The following is a 22,500-nucleotide window of genomic DNA, read 5'->3' as shown; positions in this document are numbered from 1 at the left end:
TAAAATATACTGCTCATCGCGAAATGACATTGTGTTGTCATTGCCCAAAGGGTGAACAATATAAAGGGTGGCCACTAAAAAGATTTACCAAAAAGAGGTTGCTATAAAAATGTCCTAAATATAGAGTATTGTAATCTGTTGTGTAAGAAGATGTCATTGAAAGGAGCACCAGTTGCTGTACATTAGGGTAACTGGCTCAGGGAAAGCACTGTGTGTGCATCAGCAGCTCCTAGTCAGCCAGCCAGCCAGCCAGCCAGCCAGCCAGTTAACCAGTCATCTTGGCACCTTGCCAACTGCTGAATCAGTCAGGCAGTCCTTCTCGCTAGTCAAGAGTCAGGTTAGGCAGTCGGGCGGTCAGCCATCCGGCTGGTCTTCTGGTCGGTCACTCAGTCGGTCAGAACTGGCTGCAAACGCAGTGACTGGCAGCTGGGTTGACGCACCGCTGGTGCTGACTGACATGATGGCCGCAGGGAGCGGGGAGGTGGAGGCTGACAGGCGACCGAGATGAGCCGGGGAGATAAGCTGGGCAGTAATCCCTCCCTCATTGGCCCCTGCAGACCGATAGCCATCAGCTGGCTGTGCTCCAAATGTGCGTCCTCCTCAGCACAGTGGCATCAGCGTGCCCTTCTGAGAAAACAGGCTCCACAGCGTTGCAGCCACACAGGCTGAGTAGTGGACAGTAGCACTGCGTGATCCGTGTGTGTGTGTGTGTGTGTGTGTGTGTGTGTGTGCGCGTGTCTGTGTGTGCGCGTGTCTGCGCGTGTCTGTGTGTGTGCGCGTGTCTGTGTGTGCGCGTGTCTGTCTGTGTGTGTGCGTGTCTGTGTGCGTGTCTGTGTGAGTGTCTGTGTGTCTGTGTGTGCGCGTCTGTGTGTGTGCGCGTCTGTGTGTGCATGCCTATGTGCGTGCCTGTGTGTGTGTGCATGTCTGTGTGTGTGTCTGTGTGCATGTCTGTGTGTGTGTCTGTGCGCGTCTGTGTGTGCATGCCTATGTGCGTGCCTGTGTGCGTGTTGTATGCGGGTTTGCATGTGCATGTCTTATGTGTATGCGTATATTTGAGCAAGCGTTTGTGTGTCTTTGTGTTATTTGTGGACACATTAGTGTTTACTTTGTGCTGATGTAGATCTAAGGGTTTGGTTTCACATTCATTCATTTTTTTAGTTTCTTTTGTGGACGCACTGGGTGGAGGCAGACATCTGTATGTACTCATTAACTTATACAATACTTAACCCATGCATCTCTGTGGGATCTTGCTCAGTGTGTCAGGTGGACTGTGTGGCAATATGTGTGGCTTATGTGCATGTGTGTATGTGTGTACAGAAGTGAGTCACCTTCTCACCACCACCTTGGTGGTAGTGGGTAGAGCAGAGCTGCTTTGTGTGAATGTGTGTGTGTGTGTGTGTGTGTGTGTGAGAGAGAGAGAGGAGGGGGAGTATCAGGAAGGTGTGTGTGTGTGTGTGTGTGTGTGTGTGAGAGAGAGAGGAAGGGGAGTATCAGGAAGGTGTGTGTGTGTGTGTGTGTGTGTGTGTGTGTGTGTGTGTGTGTGTGTGTGTGAGTGAGTGAAGGGGAGAGGGGAGACTGAGTTTTCACCTTAGGCTCCTGCTTCGTAGGCCGACACTTGGCAGGTCCCCAGGAGACTCTGTGTCTGTCAGGTCCTCTGGCCTGCTCTAACCCCTCTCCCCTGCTCTCTTTCCTTACTCCCCTCAGAATCCTCTTCCCACCCCATCCCTCTCTTCTGCTTCCTCTTTCCTACCTCCTCTCTCTCCACTTCTCCCCTCCCCCTCTCTCCCATCTGCTCTTTCTGTGGTCTCTTTTTGTCTGTTTTATCTTATCGGTAATGTCGTTGTAGGGGAACTGTCCTGTGTGAGCTCTCAGGCAGTAATATTACATTACATTATTGGCATTTACAAATGTAATGTAATGCAGTAATATGAAGGAGGGTTTCGCTGTGGTACAGTATGTCTGAGAGTATGTATGTAGCTCTGGCTGTATAGGGCTGTAGAGGCATGTGATGTAGTCGGGGGGACCCGTCCTGTGTTGACTCTCAGGCAGCATTATGAAGGACGGTTTTGCCGCGGTACAGTATGTGGCTGTGGCTGGATGTAGGGGCTGTGGAGGCCTGTGAGGGAGTCAGGGGCAGTGCTGTGGAGGCCTGTGAGGGAGTCAGGGGCAGTGCTGTGGAGGGACATACAGACCTCTGAGTCACTGCTTTAATTTCCGCTGTCTGTGACCAGGCTGTCCCCAGAACCCTGAGCACCTCTCTGCTTCACAGAGGCCAGAGACGAGGCAGAGAGGCGGGGAGTGTGGGGCCAGGAAATCGGGCCCAGCGCTATGGGGGTGCTTAGGGGTGCATTGCACCCCCAGATGGACCTCAGTGCACCCCCAGTTTTCTCCTTATATCCCGATGTCTACATAGTATTTATGACTTTCTGTGCTCCCCCGTAGATTGCAGTTGCACCCCCTGTATTTTGTCCTGGCGCCGAGCCTGCAGGAAACACGGTGTGGAGCAGCGTATGGAGTCGGGGTGGGGAGCTGGGCGTGGTCGCGTGTAGGGCCGGGTGGAGTCAGGGTGTGGAGCTGGGCGTGGTCGCGTGTAGGGCCGGGTGTAGTCGGGGTGGGGAGCTGGGCGTGGTCGCGTGTAGGGCCAGGTGTAGTCGGGGTGTGGAGTGAGGCGTGGTTGTGAGTTTGAGCTGGGCGCGGAGCTGGATGTTGTGCTGGGTGTGGTCGGGGTGGAGTGTTGGACATGGAAATGACATAGCAGGAGTGGGGGATCGCCCTTACAGGGAATTGAATGTCTGTGTAGTTTTACCCCCCTCCCCATTCTCATTAACTCCTCTCTTGGTCCCGCTGCCCTCCGTCTCTCTCTGAGTCTCCCAGTCCTTGACTCATTCCCTCCCTGTTCTTACGTCCCTCCACATCTCGTGTCCCCTCGTGATCTCTCCCACTGCATCTTTCTGTCACTGGATCACTGGATGCTGCTCTATAAATAAAGAGGACGTTTCCGGCTTCCTGCCCCCCCCCCCCCCCACCCCCTTCTCTCTCCCTTTCTCTGCTTCTCTCTCAGTGTGCTACGGTCGAGATGTACAGACAGCTAAAAATACTCCACCCTGTATCGTACAGTCTCGTGCTCACACTCAGTGCAGACATGCTGAAAACACACACACACACAGAGATACAGGCACACACACACGCACACAGGCACACAGGCACACACACACACACACACAGGCACACACAGGCACACAGGCACAGGCACACACACGCACACAGGCACACACACACACACACACCGATACAGGCGCACACACACACACACAGATACAGGCACACACACAAAAACGCTGTCTGTACAGGCCACGTGCTGCAACACAGCTGTACACCTGAAGTCACGGGGTGGGGGAGGTTGGGTTAGGAAAGGGATAGGCCTAATTCCAGCTGATTCAGATAAAGCTGGGGGGCGGAGACTCACGGGACGATGCGCAGAATAGAAAGTATAACTGAGGAAAGGGGGACAAAGAGGAAGGGAAAGCCTGAGGTTCGGAGGCACAGGAAAGAGTGTCAGAAGCACACCCCCGCGCTTGGCCCACTTGGCCCGGAGCTACATTTTTAATTCACCGCAGTGACAGAACCAGGGCTAGGCGTTAACGCGTTCGCCAGGCCCTCATTTGCGAATGGTAAAGAGCAGCGCGGTGCAAGCGGTCTCCCAAACTTGCTATCGGCGAGTTTCGTGTTGACCCTTTGCCCTGGGAGGCTGGAATTCCACAGCTCTTATCTTAATTGCACGATGTAGGCTGGGCGCAAGATGACAGTGCATGATGACACTGGGACTGAATGTGGCACTGTGCTTTGTGTGGGAGTTATCTTAGCTGGAGTGCCATAAATGGGCACGGTCTCACAGAGCCTGGCATCAGTACTACAACAGAGCAGTCTACAATGCAACAGGCCTGTCAGTAAAAGGCAGGACACGGCGCCGAAACGCTGACCGGGCCCTGTGAACAGCGTGTACCTCGGTCATCTGCAGCAGAACGCCGGCCGTGTGTCACTCTTCTGAGAGGAAGGAATCTGCTGCCTTGTATCTCAGAACAATCTCTCCACCTCCACGTCTTGTATTCATTTTTCTCTGAGATTTCTCTGTCTCACCATCTTCTTTTTCCAATTACCGCCTTTTTCTGTGATGTTCCTGTGACCTCTTTTTTTTTTTTTTTTAATAGCTGATGTACGTTCTTCCACGTGTCCCCCCCCCCCCCCCCCACTCTCATATTCTCATTCTCCATCTTGTCCTCCAAGTGTCCCCAGTGAGGCCTCCACCCCCTCCAGCATCCCATCACATCTCTCCCTCTCTCTCTCTCTCTCTCTCTCTCTCTCTCTCTCTCTCTCTCTCTCACACACACTCCTCCAGTAACACCGTTGTCGTGTTCTTTCAGCGAGTGTTGGTGTCATCCGTTGATAGAACTGTCATAAGCATTACTGCCATCGTTTTCATGTCCTTGAATCTCTTAAGGTAACTTGACTGTGATGCAGGTAACACTATGGTGCAGAGAGAAGTAAAGCAAATAAAATGGTGAAAATGTGATGTGAGAAAACATAAAATGATCTGCTGATGAATGACCCCAGAGGGATGCACTGCAGCGTCTGTCGTCTGACCTCTGTCTGCTGTAATAGTGTAATTGTATGCTATGTCTCATATGTTGAATGTGTGTAACGTTTTCTGTGTGTGTGAGCATGTGAGAGTATACAAGTATGCATATGATCGTGTTCTTTTTTTTTATGCGTATGTGTGTTTGTGGGTATATTTGCAAGCGTGTAATTGTGTTCATGCATTTGCAGGTGTGCGCATGTGTGCATGTCTGTGTGTGTGTGCATGTCTGTGTGTGTGTGTGTGTCTGCGTGTGTGTGTGTGTGCATGTGTGTCTGCGTGCGTGTGCGTGTGCATGTGTGTGTGTGTGTCTGCGTGTGTGTGTGTGTGTGTGTGTGTGTCTACGTGTCTACGTGTCTGCGTGTGCGTGTGTGTGTGGGTGTGTGTGTGTGTGTGTGTGTGTGTGTGTGTGTGTGTGTGTGTGTGTGGGTGTGTGGGTGGGGGGGGAGTTGATTGTGTGAGTGCAATACTTCAGTGAATTAGAGGTGATTACGATATGAAAGAGGCTGTTGTGCTGTGCGACCTCACTGTACGCAAAGAGGGAGAAGGAGGGGGAAGGGGGGGGGGGGGGTAAAGAGGACATGAAACAGAAGAGAGGGATGAGGAGAGGAGAGAGGAGCAGAAGGGGTAAGAGAGGGAGCTGTAGAGAGCAAGAGGAAGAAAAGAGATGGAGGATGGGTGTGACAGAGAAGGTTGGGGGGGTAAGGAGAGGGGATAAGAGGGAAGGAAGGAGAGGTTCGGAGGGGGGGTGGGGTGGGGGCGGGGGGGTAAAAGCTGAAAGTAAGGTGCAGAAGTGGGAGGTGCTATCACCTCGTCCCCTCTGCCCCCATCTGCAGGACAGTTTTTTAAAAGAGCGGACCATTCAGTAAGCCCCGCTTACGTGTGCCAGACAAGTAAATCCATACAGGTTCACAGACTGACGGCATGTGTACATTATCACAGATGTCATGTTGTCTTATTATACTGTTCCCAGTCTGAATGTATACACCACAATACACCAGCTGTAATCTCCCTCTCTCTGTCTGTCTCTCTGCATCCCTGTCATCTCTTTTCCTTGCACTGCCAGTCAGCCTTTTGAGCCTGTTCTGTTTCTTTTCAGTTGAGTGGCTGGTACACAAAGACATTTTAACACCTTTAAGACTTTAAGACCCTTTGTGCTGTAACGCTGATGAGAATTATGAGGGATGGAGAACGTAAAGAGAATGTTCTGCGAAAATAAGTCTTTCTTCTCTGTCTTTTCAACAAAAAAAGTCTATTTTTCTTTCTCTCTCCTCCCTCCTCTCTCAGTACCAAGTGGGGCAGCTGTACTCTGTGGCGGAAGCCAGTAAGAATGAGACCGGGGGTGGTGAGGGGGTGGAGGTCCTGAAAAACGAGCCCTATGAGAAGGATGGGGAGAGGGGCCAGTATACGCACAAGATCTACCACCTGCAGAGGTAAGTCCAGCACACCCCCCCCCCCCAAAACATACTACTTGCCTCACACACACCCCACCAACACACACTATTGCCCTCACAGACACACCTCACCAACACAAACTACTTGCCTCATACAACCCCACCAACACACACTACTGCCCACACACACCCCACCAAAATACACTATTGCCCTCACACACGCCGTACCAACACACATGACTGCCCTCACACACACCCCACCAGCACACACTCCTGTCTCCCACACACACCCCCACCAACACACACTATTTACCTCACACACACCGTACCGACACACACAACTGCCTCCCACACACACCCCTACCAACACACACTGTTCCCCTCACACACCCCCAGTCAGCTGTGATTCCTGGTCGTACACAGGCATTAGCCTACAAGCAGCCCTGACAACCGCTGTTGCTGCTGCCTGCTTCCAGCGGGACTGACAGCTGCAGTCCTCACTCCCACTTGCAGCCAGGCAGCGTGTGAACTTGCCTATTTTAAGAGCAGAAAAGGGGGACTCGAAACCGAACGTGTATTCAGACGCTGTGCAAACTAGGCCTTACGGTATCTCACAGTCAGTTCCGCCTGAAGTTACATTTCACTTTGATAGGAAATGCATCCACTGAAACGCCATGCGCTCGAGTGACAGTGACACAGCTAGTCTTGCCCCCAGAACTGCCATGTGGTGAAACTGGTGCCACTGTGTGCAACTTGTTATATTTCAAGTCCGTGGATGTGTGCTTCAGGCTGTCTGCTCCTGCCTCCTGATGCATCTTGTCTCTCTCTCTCTCTCTCTCTCTCTCTGTCTCTCTCTCTCTCTCTCTCTGTCCGAACTCCTTCAAATGTTGTCCTTTCTCTCACGTTTGCTCTCTCTCCACGCCTCACAAACATCACGCCATCTGTTCTACGATCTCTCCTTCCCAGCAAAGTTCCATCCTTCGTGCGCATGCTGGCGCCGGCGTCTGCTCTCAACATCCACGAGAAGGCCTGGAACGCCTACCCGTACTGTCGTACAGGTAAGCTACCTGCAACCCATAACCACCCCCCCCCACCACCACCACCACCACCACCCAGTTACCCTTGGGTGAAGGGGAGGAGAGGGATGGAACAAGGGGGAGAGGGGGGAGAGAGGGAGGGGGCAAGGGGGAGAGAGGAAGGGAGAGAGGAAGGGAGAGAGAGAGAGAAAGAGAGAGAGGGAGTGAGAGGGGGAAAGAGGGAGAGAGAGGGAGAGAGGGAGAGGGAGAGTATGAAAGGGGGACAGGAATCATTAGACAGGGCAGGGAAGAGAGGAGGGCAGGTCCTGTCACACTATCCTCCTCGTCCCTCCTCCTCTCCCTCTCTCTCTCTCCCCCCCTCTCCCTTCTGTGAAAAGCTGCTGAATAATTGACCGTGGCTGCAGGAACGGGGGGAGTGGAGTTACAGCAGAGAACCGGGCTGTTCCACTGCCACACTGACTCACTCAGAATGCGCCGGGCGCTGATGGACTGGCACCACTCACGCATGAACGGACACACGCACACACAGACTGGCTGCCGTTTGGGTTTTGTTGCTCGTTTGATTTTTACGGTGTCAGGAATATGTATTTAGTATTTTTATAACCACTGCTAATCACACAAAAGGAAGCGCTCACTATAACAACAGCGTATGAATTGTATGCTTCATAAAACATCATAAAAGGGTTCTGAAGTTTGTGTTGACCAGACATGCCTGATCTTAACGGCTTTGTTTTTTTTCCTCTCTCTCTGTTCCTGGTTATTTCCTCACCCTCCCTGGGGCAGTCATCACTGTGAGTACACTTCTATCCTCACTATCACTGTTTTGATTAACTGCTTGGGGAAAAGAGACTGGTCCACCCAAGCATGCAATCACACACATACACACGCACCCAATGATCTGTTTGCTTATGGTCAGGCACACAGTATAGCCAATCACTCAAACCTGCTTGTACACAGAAAGACCCAGCTATTAATGAGCACTCTCACTCTGACTACCACAACCACCAATTCGAAAGGTTGCCGGTTTGATTCCCCACAGGGGCACAGCTGTTGTACCCTTGGGCAAGGTACTTAATCCACAACTGCCTCAGTAAATATCCAGCTGTATAAATGGATAACATTGTAAAAACCTGTAAATGATGTAAGTTGCTCTGGGTAAAAGCGTCTGCTAAATGCCAGTAATGTAAAAAAGTAATGTAACATGCAGGTCCATTCATCCAGACAGAATCACATTCAGGCAAGCATACAGTCTGTCATCAGCACTGTCTTGCACAGATGCAGTCCAGAGCACAAACTCTAGTGAGGCTGTTGAGTAAGAGAAGATGGTAACCGTACCTGGCCAGGTGAAAGGAGAGAGGGAGGCTGGTACAGGTAGCACAAACACCGGGAGATACTTGTGCAGACATACAAGCACACAGTGTGTGTGTGTGTGTGTGTGTGTGTGTGTGTGTGTGTGTGTGTGTGTGTGAGACACATGACTTATTTTCACTATTTTTTGGTCTGAGGTCTCACTTGAGTTTAGTGTCTGCGAACTGGGGCCTTGGCTCCGATTGAACACCCAGAATTTGCCTGAGCTGAACCTAACCATTACCACAAACCCCTGCTGTGTAGCTTGTCTCGGGGTGTTTAATCCAGTTCTATTGTTTCTCTTTACAGAGAAATGTATTTTTCTGAAAATATGCTGTGAAATGTACCCAATGTGCTTCTAGGGGTGGTGTAGTAAAGTAAAGTAAAGTACTGTGAACAGTTAATGCTTCATTTTTATTCCTTTTTGCTTCATTGTCCCTCTTCCTGCAGAACGAGTACATGAAGGACAACTTCCTGATCAAGATAGAGACGTGGCACAAACCTGACCTCGGCCATCAGGAGAATGTGAGTTTGGCAGAGGCCTCGCCAGGGAGCATTGCTATGTCTTTGACATACGACTAGCACCATTTCTAAATCCAAAACACATTTAACAAATGGCTGTTTCCTGAGCCCCAGAGTGTTAACACCAGTGTCTGTCTGTCCCACTGTGTTCAGTCTCGTCTCTGTTTCAGACTGCGCTAAGTACAGTATTTAACTGACCATGTTCAGTGTTTTACTTCCTTCTGTGCTCAGTCTTGCATCCTTATCTCAAGGAGTGTTCAGAGTGCGGCTTGTTCTTGAGCATACCCTTTCCTGTTGCCTGGGCAGGTGCACGGCCTGGACCCAGAGACCTGGAAGAAGGTGGATGTGGTCTATATTGACATTGGCGACAGAAACCAGGTGGAAACGAAGGTGAGTCCCTTAAACCCATACCTTCATGCCGTAATGCGTTTACACAAGCTAGACGGACACACAGTGCACACAGTAGCATACAGAAGGCACCCTGGGTGTTCAAATATCAGTGATCCCGAGCGTTCAAATACAGACGAGTGTTTATGTGTTTGAGTATCTAGTATTTATATATTGATCTCGCCACCTCTGCCCCTCTTTCCATTAGGACTACAAGCCAGAGGAGGACCCTGCGAAGTTTAAGTCTGTAAAGACAGGCCGTGGGCCCCTGGGACCTCAATGGAAGGTACAGAATGCAGCTCTTAATGGAGCTTTAATGATTAACATCTTTATGTTTTAATGTTTTTTTTCTGATTTAATGCTCTGTTATCAGAGCAAATGTCATTAATGTGATATCTTTGTGTTCACAGTTACATGTATATGAATATACTTTATCATAAGGTTCTGTTGTCATGATATTGCTGTTTACTGTGGATTACCTCTAACATTCAATGAAATGTAGTATTTCTCCCCCCTTTCCCTTTGTCTCTCTGTCTCCTTGTCTTATTCTCCCTCTCTCTGTTGTTCTCTCTGTCATTTCTCCCTGTGTAGAAAGAGCTTCCCCAGAAGACAGACTGCCCACACATGTGTGCCTATAAGCTGGTCACTGTCAAGTTTAAGTGGTGGGGCCTACAGAACAAAGTGGAGAACTTCATCCAGAAGGTAAGGGAAGAGAATGGGTGTGTCCTCTGTCTGCCGTACATGTGTGTGTGTGTGTGTGTGTGGTGTGTGTGTGTGTGCATGCGTGCGTGTATGTGTGAGGTGTGTGTGTGTGGTGTGTGTGTGCGTGCGTGTATGTGTGAGGTGTGTGGTGTGTGTGTGTGTGTGTGTGTGTGTGTGTGCGTGCGTGTATGTGTGAGGTGTGTGTGTGTGTGGTGTGTGTGTGCGTGCGTGTATGTATGAGGTGTGTGGTGTGTGTGTGGTGTGTGTGCGTGCGTGCATGCGTGAGGTGTGTGGTGTGTGTGTGTGTGTGCGTGTGTGTATGTGTGAGGTGTGTGTGTGTGTGTGTGTGTGGTGTGGTGTGTGCGTGCGTGTATGTGTGAGGTGTGTGTGTGGTGTGTGTGCGTGCGTGCATGCGTGAGGTGTGTGGTGTGTGTGTGTGTGTTTCCGTGTGAGAGCAGACTGTATGTTTGCTCTACTGTACATAGCACTCTGCACTTGCCGGTCCTCCTGGTGCCACTCTGTCTCACCGCCCCTCCCAGACAGTTCCTCTCTGTGACTGAGACCAGTGGCCAGTCAGCGGGGCGGAGGCGGGCCTTGCTCTTTCCTCCCTCTCCCTCCCTCTCCGCTTTCAGCCAGAGCGGGCGTCCTGAGGTGTGCTCAGAGGCCCTCAATACTGACGCTGTGTTTCAGACACGGAGAACCCTGACACTGGAGAACAGCTATCAGCTTTTGTCTAGTTTACTCTCTCACCTCCCTGAACCGACAGAGCTGAAAATGGAGTCAGTTAGCAAGGAACACCCGTCTAACCCTCCCTCTCCTGCGCTTAATTACATTAATTCACTGTTTGCATAACATTATTTTGACCGTAAATCTTGTCTGGCCTCTAGTGGCCAGGTGTGAGCATTGCACCGAGGAGTTTCTGTGTGTGTTCTTCATTACTCTGTTGCGCTCCAGTTTACATTTAGAAATAAACCTGCTCTCAGCAGGATGTCATTTTCTTTGCTCATCCAAAACTCCAACAGATTGATCCCAAAGTCAGAGTGTTACGTAGTCAACATTTTCAGAGAAGTCATGTCAAAGCAAATCGGGCAACAAGTTCTACTGAGCTCTGTATCCCAACAGGGAAAAGCTGTAATCTGTACACCACACCCACAAAGTTTAATTAGAGAGTAAAGACTTTGTCTCTGTAATCAAAATGACATGTACACCAGTTCTCCAGTTTTTTTTTTTTTATTTTTTTTTAAGAGTTTTTTTGGAGTTAACCGGTTAGTCTGCACCATGTTAACTGTGTGTGTGCGTGCGTGTGTGCGTGCGTGTGTGCGTGTGTGCGTGCGTGCGTGCGTGCGTGTGTGCGTGCGTGCGTGCGTGCGTGCGTGCGTGCGTGTGTGCGTGCGTGTGTGCGTGTTTGCATGTTTGCATCCAGTGTTTATTCATAACTGCATAAGTCAGTAGATCTACAGTTTTATCACTCTGACTTTAATCTCACAGTGTTCTGTTTTTTCTCTTTTTTTTGGTGGGGTTTTTTGCAGCAAGAGAAGCGCTTGTTCACCAATTTCCACCGACAACTTTTCTGTTGGATCGACAAGTGGATCGAACTGACGATGGAGGACATTCGGCGCATGGAGGAGGAGACTAGGAAGGAACTGGATGAGGTCAGTGTGCGTGAGAGGTGTGCGTGTGCACACCGAGAGGGAGATGTGTTTGTCTTCACACTAACGGAGAAGGGCAGTCAAGGAAAGTGGTTCTACTGGTATCTGAGTAAAGAAGTTTAAACACACACTCACTCACACATACACACATACACACATACACACACACATACACACACACACACACACACACACTCACAGTACCTGTCTTTACAGGTCTATCTGTAGATAGATGTGTTGAACATGGATACACAATATACACAATTCTATGCATATATATTATATATGCATATATTATAGTATGATTTTTAACATATGTGCCTTCTGCAAGTCAGTGCATTCCTACAATTGTTTATGTACATTAGTGTATATGAATCATATTGTGATCTATAAGCGAGCCCTTATATTCTTTACTTGATACAGCCCCGTTTGTATGTAATGTGATGTGTTTGAGGGCTTTAAAAGGCTGACAGACAGGCTGCTTCCTCTGTGTCTGCAGATGAGGGTGAAGGACCCGGTTAAAGGGATGGTGGCTTTAGAAGACTGAGGCTGTCCAGCCGTGACTGTGAGTGTTGCTTAGACTGGTAATTGCTGGGAGGTTTGGGGTTCATCACACACCAGTGATATTCTGTATCCAGAAGCAGATACACTGCCTGCTGGGAAGGGTGTAGCAGCCAGCGTAGCACACTAAGAACCTGTCTACCCCCACCCATTACAATACATGCTAAATGCAGGTTCTGAGGGTACTACACTGTATTGCACACGTGTGAAGGTGTCGAAATTCCAGGTATTCATATATAACATATGGCATTGCGCGTTTAAAGATTCTGTATATTATACCGAATATTTTAACTGATTTTAATATATATTATTTTATTACGTGACAACTCAAACAGCTTGAGTTCTTACCAATCTTTGCATTTTACCCTCTTTCCCCTGTAGAGACATGTGAGTTGCCTGATGAAAAATGTAAATGAATCCATGATTAAAAATAATACTTTAATAGGAAATTCTAATTAATCAATTTTCTCTTTCTGTTTCCATCTCTGTGCGTCTCCCACGCAGACCTGTAACCCGAACACCAGCGGCATCGCCTCTACCAGTTTTATTGGCACACCATCTCTCTGAACTTACCCTCTCTCCCCCCCCCCTTTCTCTCTTGTGTGGTACAGTCCTGCGTGAGCTGCCTGTGTCTTCTCCCCTCCTCTCAGCTCATGGGTGAGGCCGGAGGGAGGGGGGGACTCTCAGCATGGGAAGAGCAAGTGCAAAATAACCACACACTAAATATACCCATCCAAAAGAATACCACCAGTAATAACTCTATAGGTCATTCAAGATGTCAGTTGTTAAAAAATAAGATGGTGGAGATGAAAATTAGTTTGTTTTTACTTAAAGAAATATAAATATGTATATGTATGTTGAGAGACAAATTGAGAGATTTATATCAGGGTTTTTAATTATTTTACCTGTATGTTCCTCTGTGTGTTTTGGACCAAGCTGAATCTTACCAGTGTTTAGTTTTGATTGATCATGTTGTGATTTTGTTTATTTTGTTGTTATTTTAATTTTCTGCTGATGATATTAATAGCCCCTGAGGCCCTTTCACCCCCCCCCCCAAAAGTTATACTTGCAAATTTGAGTTTGTATTTTATTTTGTTATTCTTTTTCTATCTGAGATTTAAAAACACCCATGTTTACCAGAGTGCCCCTCCATCTACCTCTCCCTCTCTGCCCCCCCAGCCCCCTGAATCTGCCCCCTTGGGGTAAATCGGCAGGGGGCAGGTCTGAATTTGTGTCCCAGTGACCCTGGCTAGATGGTGCTGGGCAGAGGGTGCGGTTGAGGATTTGGCTCTGGGCAGGTAGAGGTTCTGTTCTCTGCCTTGTGCTCTGTGGAGGAGCTTAGAAAGGCGCTACATCCTTGCATTTACTGTATTTTTAACAGGGTACTGTTTGCAGTATTGTGAAATATTTCTCTTTGGGATCAAGGAAACTCTCTGTGTGCTGTTGTGCTGGCCTGCACACAGCAGTAGTGCTGCTCACTACAGGGTCACAAATATCATGCTCTCAATTTTAGAAAAAAAAGTATATCTTGATTGGTATTTTTTTTTTGTTTGGTTGTTTGTTTTTTTGGAATTTGTGTATAGGTTTAGGATTTGGGTTATGTGTTTATCCCTGTTTGTGATAACTGTTGCAGTCTCTCAGATTGCCTTACCACTTCCTTCATTTTATTTTGCCTGTTTTGGTGTCCTGTCCTCTTTTTTTTTTTTTTTTTGTACGGTATGTGCAATTATTCTATCCGTTCACAGATCTTTCACATTCCAGAAGCTCATTTTTTTGTGTTGAATAAAGCCAGTACAAACTGTTCACTCTTCCAAAATGTGTAGCCCGGGTCGATCTCTCCTCCTCGGCACCTTGGCCCTCTGGGACTGCGGTGCGATTTAGCCCATCTCTCCGGGGACAGGCTGCCATGAATCACTGCGACAAATTAAAAGAATGACCTTTGCAGTAGGGCTGCCAGAAAATCCTCTGGCTAATTGGCCTTACTTCTACAGGATTTTGTAGTCAACTGGTTTGTCCTATAAAATGTTTTTGTTGTTGTTTTTGTGGGTAATGAATATTGTTTGTCCAGCTAACGTCTATAATTCAGTGATAAATCTACCTGGCGGAATTAAAATTAAAACCATTTTGGTCCTCTAGGTTGTAACCCCTGGCCCAATGCAGGGTCTCAGAGTCCCTTACACATCTCTGAAGCATAAATTAAAATAAGTATTTATCCAAATATAAGCAATAAGCACTCCACTGTCCCTCTGTGTCCTCCCTTTGGGCAAATATATAATCATTTACATTTTAAATGAATTCTGAGAAAGAACTGTAGCCCTTGGGCAGTGAGTTCTGACTGGAACTACCCCCATGTTGTGTTGGTGGTGAGCAGGGGAGTTATGGCCTGGGTTCTTGATCCATTGGTTTGGTTGGGGGGTGTGTGTGCGTGCTTGCATGTGTGAGTGTGTCATAGTGTTTGGAGTTGCAGTACTGTGGGTGTGGGTTTTATGAAAAGACAGAGGCGAGTTGGTGTACCCGTCCGTCTGTCAGTCCGTACTTGTGTCCACGGTGGATAATGGGATACTTACACTACAATTCATAGATTTCCGTCATTGCTCCCCGTCTGTCATCATCTCTTCCTCTTTCTCCAGCTCGGTAAATCTCCATTAGCAATACGGTACTGCGTCGTCCCCAGAAGCTTATCACCCCCTCGTGTCTCACAATGTTGTAAAGAGTAGAAAGTCTATTTCTGTAATGATATGGATCCTTTATGAAAAAAAAATCTTATAATGGAGATGTATGTACTGAATTGTATATAGTCTATAAATATATGTAGATGAACACATATATATAGGTAAAACTGTCCTGCCAAAATTATAGCACACCTGGCACCCAAATGCACCATGCACAATTTCTTCCGATCCACTGTCAGTAGGGCCCGTATGTGAGGAGAATTCTGGGAAGGCTGTGTACCTTTGCTTTCTGGCTTTCTTCAGTCAAGTCTGGTAGGATTGGCTGTTGAAAGCTTCACGCAGAGCTATCTTCCCCAGCTTCCAAGCTTTGGCCTGGCGTTGCTCTTCATAATGTTGACCCCGAAAAAATGGTTTTCTTTCTGCCATTTGCTGTCCTTTTGCCCTGCTTTTCCTTTATCTCTCTCTCTCTTGCTCTCCTCTCCTCTCTTCCTGTACTACAGCTGTGATATGGAAGGAGGATGAGAGGACAGATAAATGAATGGGGGCTAGGAGGCAGAACGCTAACTGCTGACATTCTGCATCTGATGCTGCCAGCTATAGCACATTGTGACATCCCGTAAAAGCAAGAGAAAATACATCCACACAGTGCCACTCTCAGGAGTGTTTGTGGATAGTCTGTCAAAACCATGACTGAGAATGACTGAAGAGGCCATACTTGCTGATCTCAAAGTACTACTCTGAGGATTTCGTTGTAAACCAGCCTTCAGCAGGCTGAGAGCTCGAGGCACAGTTTATTTGGGGGTGTTGTTTTTTTTTTTTTTTTTTTGCTTTGCTGCAGGCCGCTCCGCATGGCGCAAACTTCACTAGCTCCGCCCTCACCCAGCCGCCACACAGTCTCCCAACATGCACTCTGGCGGTGGCATTTTTTGGCAGGACAGTGTATGAATATATTTTTGTTCTGAATGTTGTAGTTACATCGTCAGTCTCTGAACTATTCTGATCTCTTGTACAACGGCAGCTCTACAACAGTCCACCCTCTCCCCCCAACCCCGTTCTTTGGGGGGGGTGGGGTGGGGACATCCATCAGGGGGAGGGCATGGAATTGTTCAGTTCAGAAAATTGGGTCAGCAGCAAGAAGGTGACATGGAAAAGAACATGTTTGGCACCGTCTGATCTTGTCAGGAGACTGGACCCTCCCAGAAAAAATTTGCATTGTCATGAGAAGTAAGGCACATTCAATAACATGTGGAAAGAATGGTTCAAGAGATGATTCTGTAGATGTTGTTGTTAGATCCCTTGCTTTGTAGCTAGGATGATGAATTCATGATTTTAGAATTCCAAATTGTTCATTTTTTAATTTTGTTTTATCTCTCGTGTCATCTGTTTTTTTTTCTTTCTTTCTTTTACTGTGAATTTGTGCCTTTTTGTCATCTTATCTTCCAATAATGGTATATTGGAGATGTGAAAAATAAAATGAATAAAAACAAGTAAAGACAGTACTTTGATGTTTCTGTGATTCTGTGACTTTTGTCCTCTTCATTATCTCTCTGCAGTACAGTTCTTTCGTTTTCAGACAGACAGGTTGCTTTGCTTGGTTTTTTGGAAGTTATATGTGGAAGAGGCCAACTAGTTTTTGTCTTTTCTTCTACATCTTGGCCACAAGTTTTGCTTTGCTTTTGATTAGTCTTTCTTCAATGACTACTAGGTAGATCACCTACCATTTCCGTTTGCGTCATTATGTTAGCGACATTTCTGAGTGAAATATTTTATTTAACATTAAATTGTGAGGCTACAGAGAGGGTTTGAGTTCTGATTGCAACGTTCATTTTAGTTTGCCTGTGCACTTTCCAGAAGTTTATACAATAGTTTGCCATAATCTCATTTTTTGCACGATCATTGCATTAAATCTTTAAAAGTAGTACTTATACAGCTGAGTTTCTACGTCATCGGGGTGCCTACCCGTCACATGTTATGCTGAGTCCCTACTCGCTCCGCTGTTAGCGGCGGTGTCTGCGGACTGCGGTGACGTTATCTAACGTGATCACACACTCAGCCAAAAGCGGCCATCCAATCAGAAGGGGGAGCGAGGCGGGCGATAGGAGAACAGACTCATTCTTGTCGCTGGATGAATATGTGTGCAGTGTAAACGCTGAAGTCCAGAGTCTAATCCGGATTCGTAAATTAGAAGGAAGATTACTTGGTAAACTCCGGTAACTGCCATAATTATATATTATGAATTTATGCATCGCAATCATGAAACCAGGAAATGATCAGTATGTATAGACAATCATCCAGCAAACAAACACATATAAATATAAAAATAAAAATATATAAATATGATATATATATATATATATATATATATATATATATATAGACACACATATATATATATATAATTAGATTACATACATATGTAAATTTCCTGGTTTATCTACATATGTACATACACATATGAAAGCAGGAAATGATCAGTATATATAGTAATGTGTGTGTATGTGTATGCGTGCTAATATGTTATATAAATAATCTCTCAGATCAACACGAATGTGTAACAATCGCAGCATTCATCACCCTCGAACGGCTTTCTTGCGCAGCTTTTATTTTAGCAGGGCTAATTGTCCCGTACAGCGCGCCGCTCCGCCGCTGTAAAGCCGACGTCGCCTCGGGGCTGGCGCAGGGGAGGAAGTGGAAACGCGGTACGCAAAGGGGGGAGGAGCAGTGGGGGGGTTTACGCGACATCGCTGGTACAAGATACAGCCGCGTCCTTACTTACCCGGACACACGGAATCCGCGATCTGGGGAAGTACGGGGACACCCGCATACTCTGAGACAGGTAACCGCACGGCTGACACGCCGCGATCCGAACGGGCTGCAGAAAGTAACTGTAGCATGTAATGTTCGTTCGCAGGGAAGCCGGGATAGCCCGCTAGCTGGTAGGATTAGCTAGCTAGCTGTTACCTTGAATAATTCTAATCAAATAACATCTGAGCTGTCAGGTCATCTGTGTGAGTTATTATGCGGCGTAGCTAGATGGCAGATAGTTCTATGATACGACATTTCCTTGCATTATAATTAAAAGTTCATTTCACAGACAGTAAAAGTGAAAAAGATTATATTACGGATGTCTGAGTGGTGGTTGGCTAGCTAACGTTAGCGCTCTGCATTGCGTTCAAACTAGATAGCTGGCTAACGTTAGCAAGCGGTTTGTTTACATCACCAGTCCCGCTACTGTAATCTATAATAGTTTAGTAATTTTCATAAGACAGCTACGTAGAATAACTTAGTATATAGTTAGCGAGCTGAATGTTGCTAGCCAATGTTAGCTAGTGTAAACTGCCAAACATCTTGCCAACATGACATTGTTGACACAGTTCAGAGATAGCTTACCTGACATTAGCTACAGTGTTAATATTTACCTTGTCAGATAGATGGACGAGCCGATCTGTTGTATATCCTGCTAATGTATATCTAGTTGTATAAATGGATAGCTTGTAAAAAATGGAAAAGTGTGCAAAGGTGTGGGAAAGAGCATCTAAGAAAATGTGGTGAAATTCTATAGGAAAAGCGTTAAGATTTTACCTTAAAATTAATATGAAGAGCTAAGGGTGTAGCTTGGCACACTTGTCTTGATAAACTCTGCCAGCTGCGCTCTGCTTCACTTTGTAGAGTAAAATGTTTAAGTTCAGTTACAGACATAAACTAGATCCGTTCTGAAATTCAGCTCCCTCAACTTTAAACGTGGCACTGAATGGATTTATGGTGTGTCGCAGTTGAGTGAGAACCGCTAATTAGCTGTGTTACGTATGGCTGGACGCTCTCAATGTAGGGTTATCACATCCACAGCACTGAGTGGTATGTTTTAAATTCTTCAACATTGAGCCCAGTGACTGGTCTGGAGCTAATCCAGTAGTGCCCAGCATCTGACTGATGAGAAAGTGTAAAGTATGAAGGCGTCACGCACTTGCTAAAATTGTTGTAATTATTTCCTCTTTCGTCCTCCCTGGGGTTTACTACCTGTGGTGAAAAATTCACGAAAAAGCAGAAGCGACCAAACCACCAGTGTCTGCTGGGTTGGTTACATCTGTGAAGGTACCACAAAATCAAAAAACGGTTCACGAGATTAGATTATTTGTATGGGGTCCTGGTTGGTTTTATTCAGTATTTGTGATGACCTAACCCTCTTCGTGTGCAAGAGATGTTTCAGAGAGTGCGTTGTCTTGACTTCCAGGGTGTGTGTACTTCCTGTGTGTTCCATTTATACAATCAGCTGTTAAACCTTTTTAATTTTGTCTTAGTTAAATCCTGACAGTGGGTATTAGATGTGGATTATGCTTTATTAATGAACTGTTCCAGAAATAGCTTTGTATATTTAATGTAGTGAGTGCAGTCATGTTATGTGCATGTGGATGTGTGTGTGTGTGTGTGTGCGCGTATGTGCACATGTGAGTGTGTGTGTGTGTGTGTGCGTATGTGTGCGTGTGTGTGCGGGCGTGTGTGTGTGCGTGTATGTGTGTGTGTGCGTGTGTGTGTGTGTGCATGTGTGTGTGTGCATGTGTGTGTGTGCATGTGTGTGAGTGTGCGTGTGAGTGTGTATGTGTGTGTGTGTTTATAGACTGTGTCTTTATGATCCTCTGTTTGTTGGCAGGTGAGAGCATACGGGTGGGAAGGAACAGCAGCAAGGGGATGGCCAGTGAGACCCACAGGTATTGGCTCTCTCACGATTAACAGTCTTACTTCTCTTCTTCTTGACAGTGTATATTTATCACTGTTAATACTGTTAAATCACTGTAAACCAGTGGCATTGCCACTCCGCATGGAGTGCTGTTGATGAGATGTTGCACAGCACACTTGCAGTAAAGCTTAATGTCACGTCTCAGGAGGTTAGCGTGACACAGCGCAGTGTAGCACAACCATTGCATTACACTCTGGCAGTTACAGTGGCTGTGTTATACAGTCAGAAATTGCACAGCACGTTACATATGCCTAGAATAAATCTCCATGAGGAACAGCAGCTCCATGTGGTAGCCTCAGATAGCCTTCACAGGTTAGCGCTACACAGCATAGCGTTGCATAACCATGATGGCAATGTCACACAGCCGTTGCTTTTTTTCTGTAGGGGCCTTTTTTTCTTTCCAAAATCTCTCACAAGACCATAACAATGGCCTTACCTCCCTGCCCACCCGAAGCCTGCTTGTCCTCTCACTCAGAGGAATGTCTCCTAAGAATCTGCATGTGATGGTATTACCCAGTTGAGGGGGGTCACTGGGGGTATTTAAGGATTAGCAGGCTTTCAAAAGAGACATTTTGTCTTTTCATTCTTTTTTTTTTTTCCTTGTGTAACAGGCTTTTTTTTTTCTGTTCGTCATGGCCCAGTCTTAATTCTCCCCCCCCCCCCCCCCCCCCCCCCAGGAGTCCGATTTGGTAATTAAGCACAGCACAGCCGTGTCACATTCACTCACAGAAGGATGATAAAAATGTTTCCTCATGCAGCTGTTTATTGTGGTTTTTCTTGTACCAGAAGTAAAGTAGATCTGGGGAAGGGAGATTACAGCACACATACAGCTCTGCCTATCCGCTTGCCTGTGTTTAGGCCTGTCGTTCTTGTAGGGTTTTGCAGTCTGGTTGCCAGTATTAATTGGAATGCATTGTTTGCCAAGAGAATGGAGAGATGAGAATCGGCTCTTGGCAATACTTGCATTGTCTCCTTGCGCTAATCTGAACTTCGGCGTTTGTCTTCCTAATTGCTGCTCGGCGTCCCATCGTTAAACGGCACTATTGAGACCGTGTGACAGTGGTGGAGAATGCAGGCATCCTAAAGCTGTTGTACTGGTTGTGCACTGGGTCAAAGGCTGGCATTGTGGGCACTGAAAGTAATTGCCTACTTCCCTGGTTATTGGATCAGGTCAGTCTGCACAGTGAAAAGCAGTGTAATGGTATATTTTGTTGCTGCTGTTACTGTGATAACCTGTGATAATACTGTGACTTCAGTTGAGTTTTGTTGGAAAATCACATTAATGTAGACATACACATAAAAACGTTAAGTTTAAGAATGTCAAGATTGGGGTGCAAACTTGCAGAAGTTACCCTTTCAACCCCAGGTACTTGACCTTTGTTCCAGTCAACTAGAAGCATTGGAAGGATTTAGTAAGTGTGAAAGCTGAACCCCATCGTCTTTTTTTTCTCTCTCTCCCCTATCCGTGAGTATCAGAGGTCCACTCATAGTGGAAATATGCAGGCGGGTAATATGTAAATCTATAAATTAACCCGATTATAGACTCATGCAACCCTCTAGCATTACCCAAGGCCGGCAACAATGCGCGCAGTGATTCGGGGATCAGGCCTGGGGCTCCTTGAGAAGCCGCTCCCTGCTTCACGTGGCTGACACCTGCCCCAGATTACGCTCCTAATCCAGCACCTTCCACTCCACGCTCTCCAGAAAACCTGCCCGCCTCTCAGTCCCACTCACTCTCTCCTCTGCTCGCCAGCTGAGGAACGGGCAGAGCCGAAGCGCACCTGCAAGCTGCTGCCAGAGGAAAAAAAAAAAGACCCGCCAAGCTCTTTCTTTTGCCCATTAGGAGCGCTACCAGACCTCTAGAGGTTGTTTTGGAGGGATTGTGGCTGTTTGTGTCTGAAAGGAGGGGTCAGCTAACAACCAAGAAGACCAGGAACGTCTGTTTGAATATAGGGGAGGTTGTGGAATGTGGAAAAAGTAGGACGCTCAAGGAAATTCAGGAAAGTTCTTTTGAGGAATCTCAGGAGAGGAGACCAAGGATGAAGTGAGGAAAGAAGATCTGTATCTGCTGGACACTCTTTCACTGGGATCTAGCTTTAGTAGATCCAGATGCTTACTTCTTCTGTAAGAAGATCCAAATCTTATCTCACCCATTGCCTCACGTCGATGTGATGTATGTATTAATACGTTTTTCCAGTAATCATGTTTTAATTTAGATATTTGCTTACAAGAATCAATATTCGGCGAGTTTTGTCATTGAAACCGCACTCCGAAGGACGGCCGGCAGAGCGAGAAGCCGGAGAGAAGCAGACTGTTGATCCCTCCCTCCTGATCACTGCCCTGAGCCCCCCCTCCTGTTGGATCAGCAGTCCGCGCGCAGAGGCCGAGAGAGAGGGAGCCAGAGGGGGAGAGAGAGAGACAGAGAGAGAGACAGAGAGACAGAGAGCCGGAGAGAGGGAAAGAGAGACAGAGGAAGGAAGATAGAGAGAGAGAGAGAGAGGGAGGGAGAGGGGGAGAGAGAGAGAGTCAGAGAGAGAGAGGATGGACGAGCTGGCAGGCTGGCGGCTCCGCTCGGACAGCACCTCCAGCACCGCCTCCCAGTCCACCATGGGCCGGCTGCACCTGCGGCAGCGTGTCACCCAGCTGCTCACCTGTGTGGAGGACCTGAGCTCCGACGACGAGATCCATGCCCAGGTGTCGCGCACGCTGGACGAGGCCTTCCTGCTCTGCGGGCGCTGGACGGGGAACGACACCTTCAGGTGGCCCCTCCCCCTGGGATATGGCTCCTCCCAGTGGGGCGTGGCCCCTCCCCCTGGGACGTGGCTCCTGCCCTCACCCCCCTCTCATGTGCTGCTTTACAC

The 22,500-nt window shown here is 47.4% G+C and overlaps 2 protein-coding genes across 3 annotated transcripts in view; both read left to right on the top strand.

Moving 5' to 3' along the window:
• The window catches only part of pitpnab (phosphatidylinositol transfer protein, alpha b), a 24,690-nt gene extending 11,044 nt beyond the window's left edge, over nucleotides 1-13,646 (top strand). The window contains exons 3-12 of the mRNA XM_036524893.1: nucleotides 5,921-6,066; nucleotides 6,994-7,085; nucleotides 7,848-7,855; nucleotides 8,862-8,936; nucleotides 9,240-9,323; nucleotides 9,529-9,606; nucleotides 9,912-10,022; nucleotides 11,552-11,674; nucleotides 12,171-12,236; nucleotides 12,737-13,646. Of these exons, the coding sequence (XP_036380786.1) occupies nucleotides 5,921-6,066; nucleotides 6,994-7,085; nucleotides 7,848-7,855; nucleotides 8,862-8,936; nucleotides 9,240-9,323; nucleotides 9,529-9,606; nucleotides 9,912-10,022; nucleotides 11,552-11,674; nucleotides 12,171-12,218 (765 nt within the window). The 3' untranslated portion in view covers nucleotides 12,219-12,236; nucleotides 12,737-13,646. The remainder of the gene's footprint in view (nucleotides 1-5,920; nucleotides 6,067-6,993; nucleotides 7,086-7,847; nucleotides 7,856-8,861; nucleotides 8,937-9,239; nucleotides 9,324-9,528; nucleotides 9,607-9,911; nucleotides 10,023-11,551; nucleotides 11,675-12,170; nucleotides 12,237-12,736) is intronic.
• A 3,998-nt stretch (nucleotides 13,647-17,644) lies between these two features.
• The window catches only part of LOC118774978 (inositol polyphosphate 5-phosphatase K-like), a 14,797-nt gene continuing 9,941 nt past the window's right edge, over nucleotides 17,645-22,500 (top strand). For both annotated transcript variants that reach the window (XM_036524631.1, XM_036524630.1), the window contains exons 1-2: nucleotides 17,645-17,740; nucleotides 19,553-19,610. In XM_036524631.1, the coding sequence (XP_036380524.1) occupies nucleotides 19,591-19,610 (20 nt within the window). In that variant the 5' untranslated portion in view covers nucleotides 17,645-17,740; nucleotides 19,553-19,590. The remainder of the gene's footprint in view (nucleotides 17,741-19,552; nucleotides 19,611-22,500) is intronic.

This window comes from Megalops cyprinoides, chromosome 3, assembly GCF_013368585.1.
Source record: "Megalops cyprinoides isolate fMegCyp1 chromosome 3, fMegCyp1.pri, whole genome shotgun sequence".
In the NCBI taxonomy this organism is placed as follows: Eukaryota; Metazoa; Chordata; class Actinopteri; order Elopiformes; family Megalopidae; genus Megalops; species Megalops cyprinoides.
This window is presented reverse-complemented; position numbering and strand designations above follow the sequence as displayed.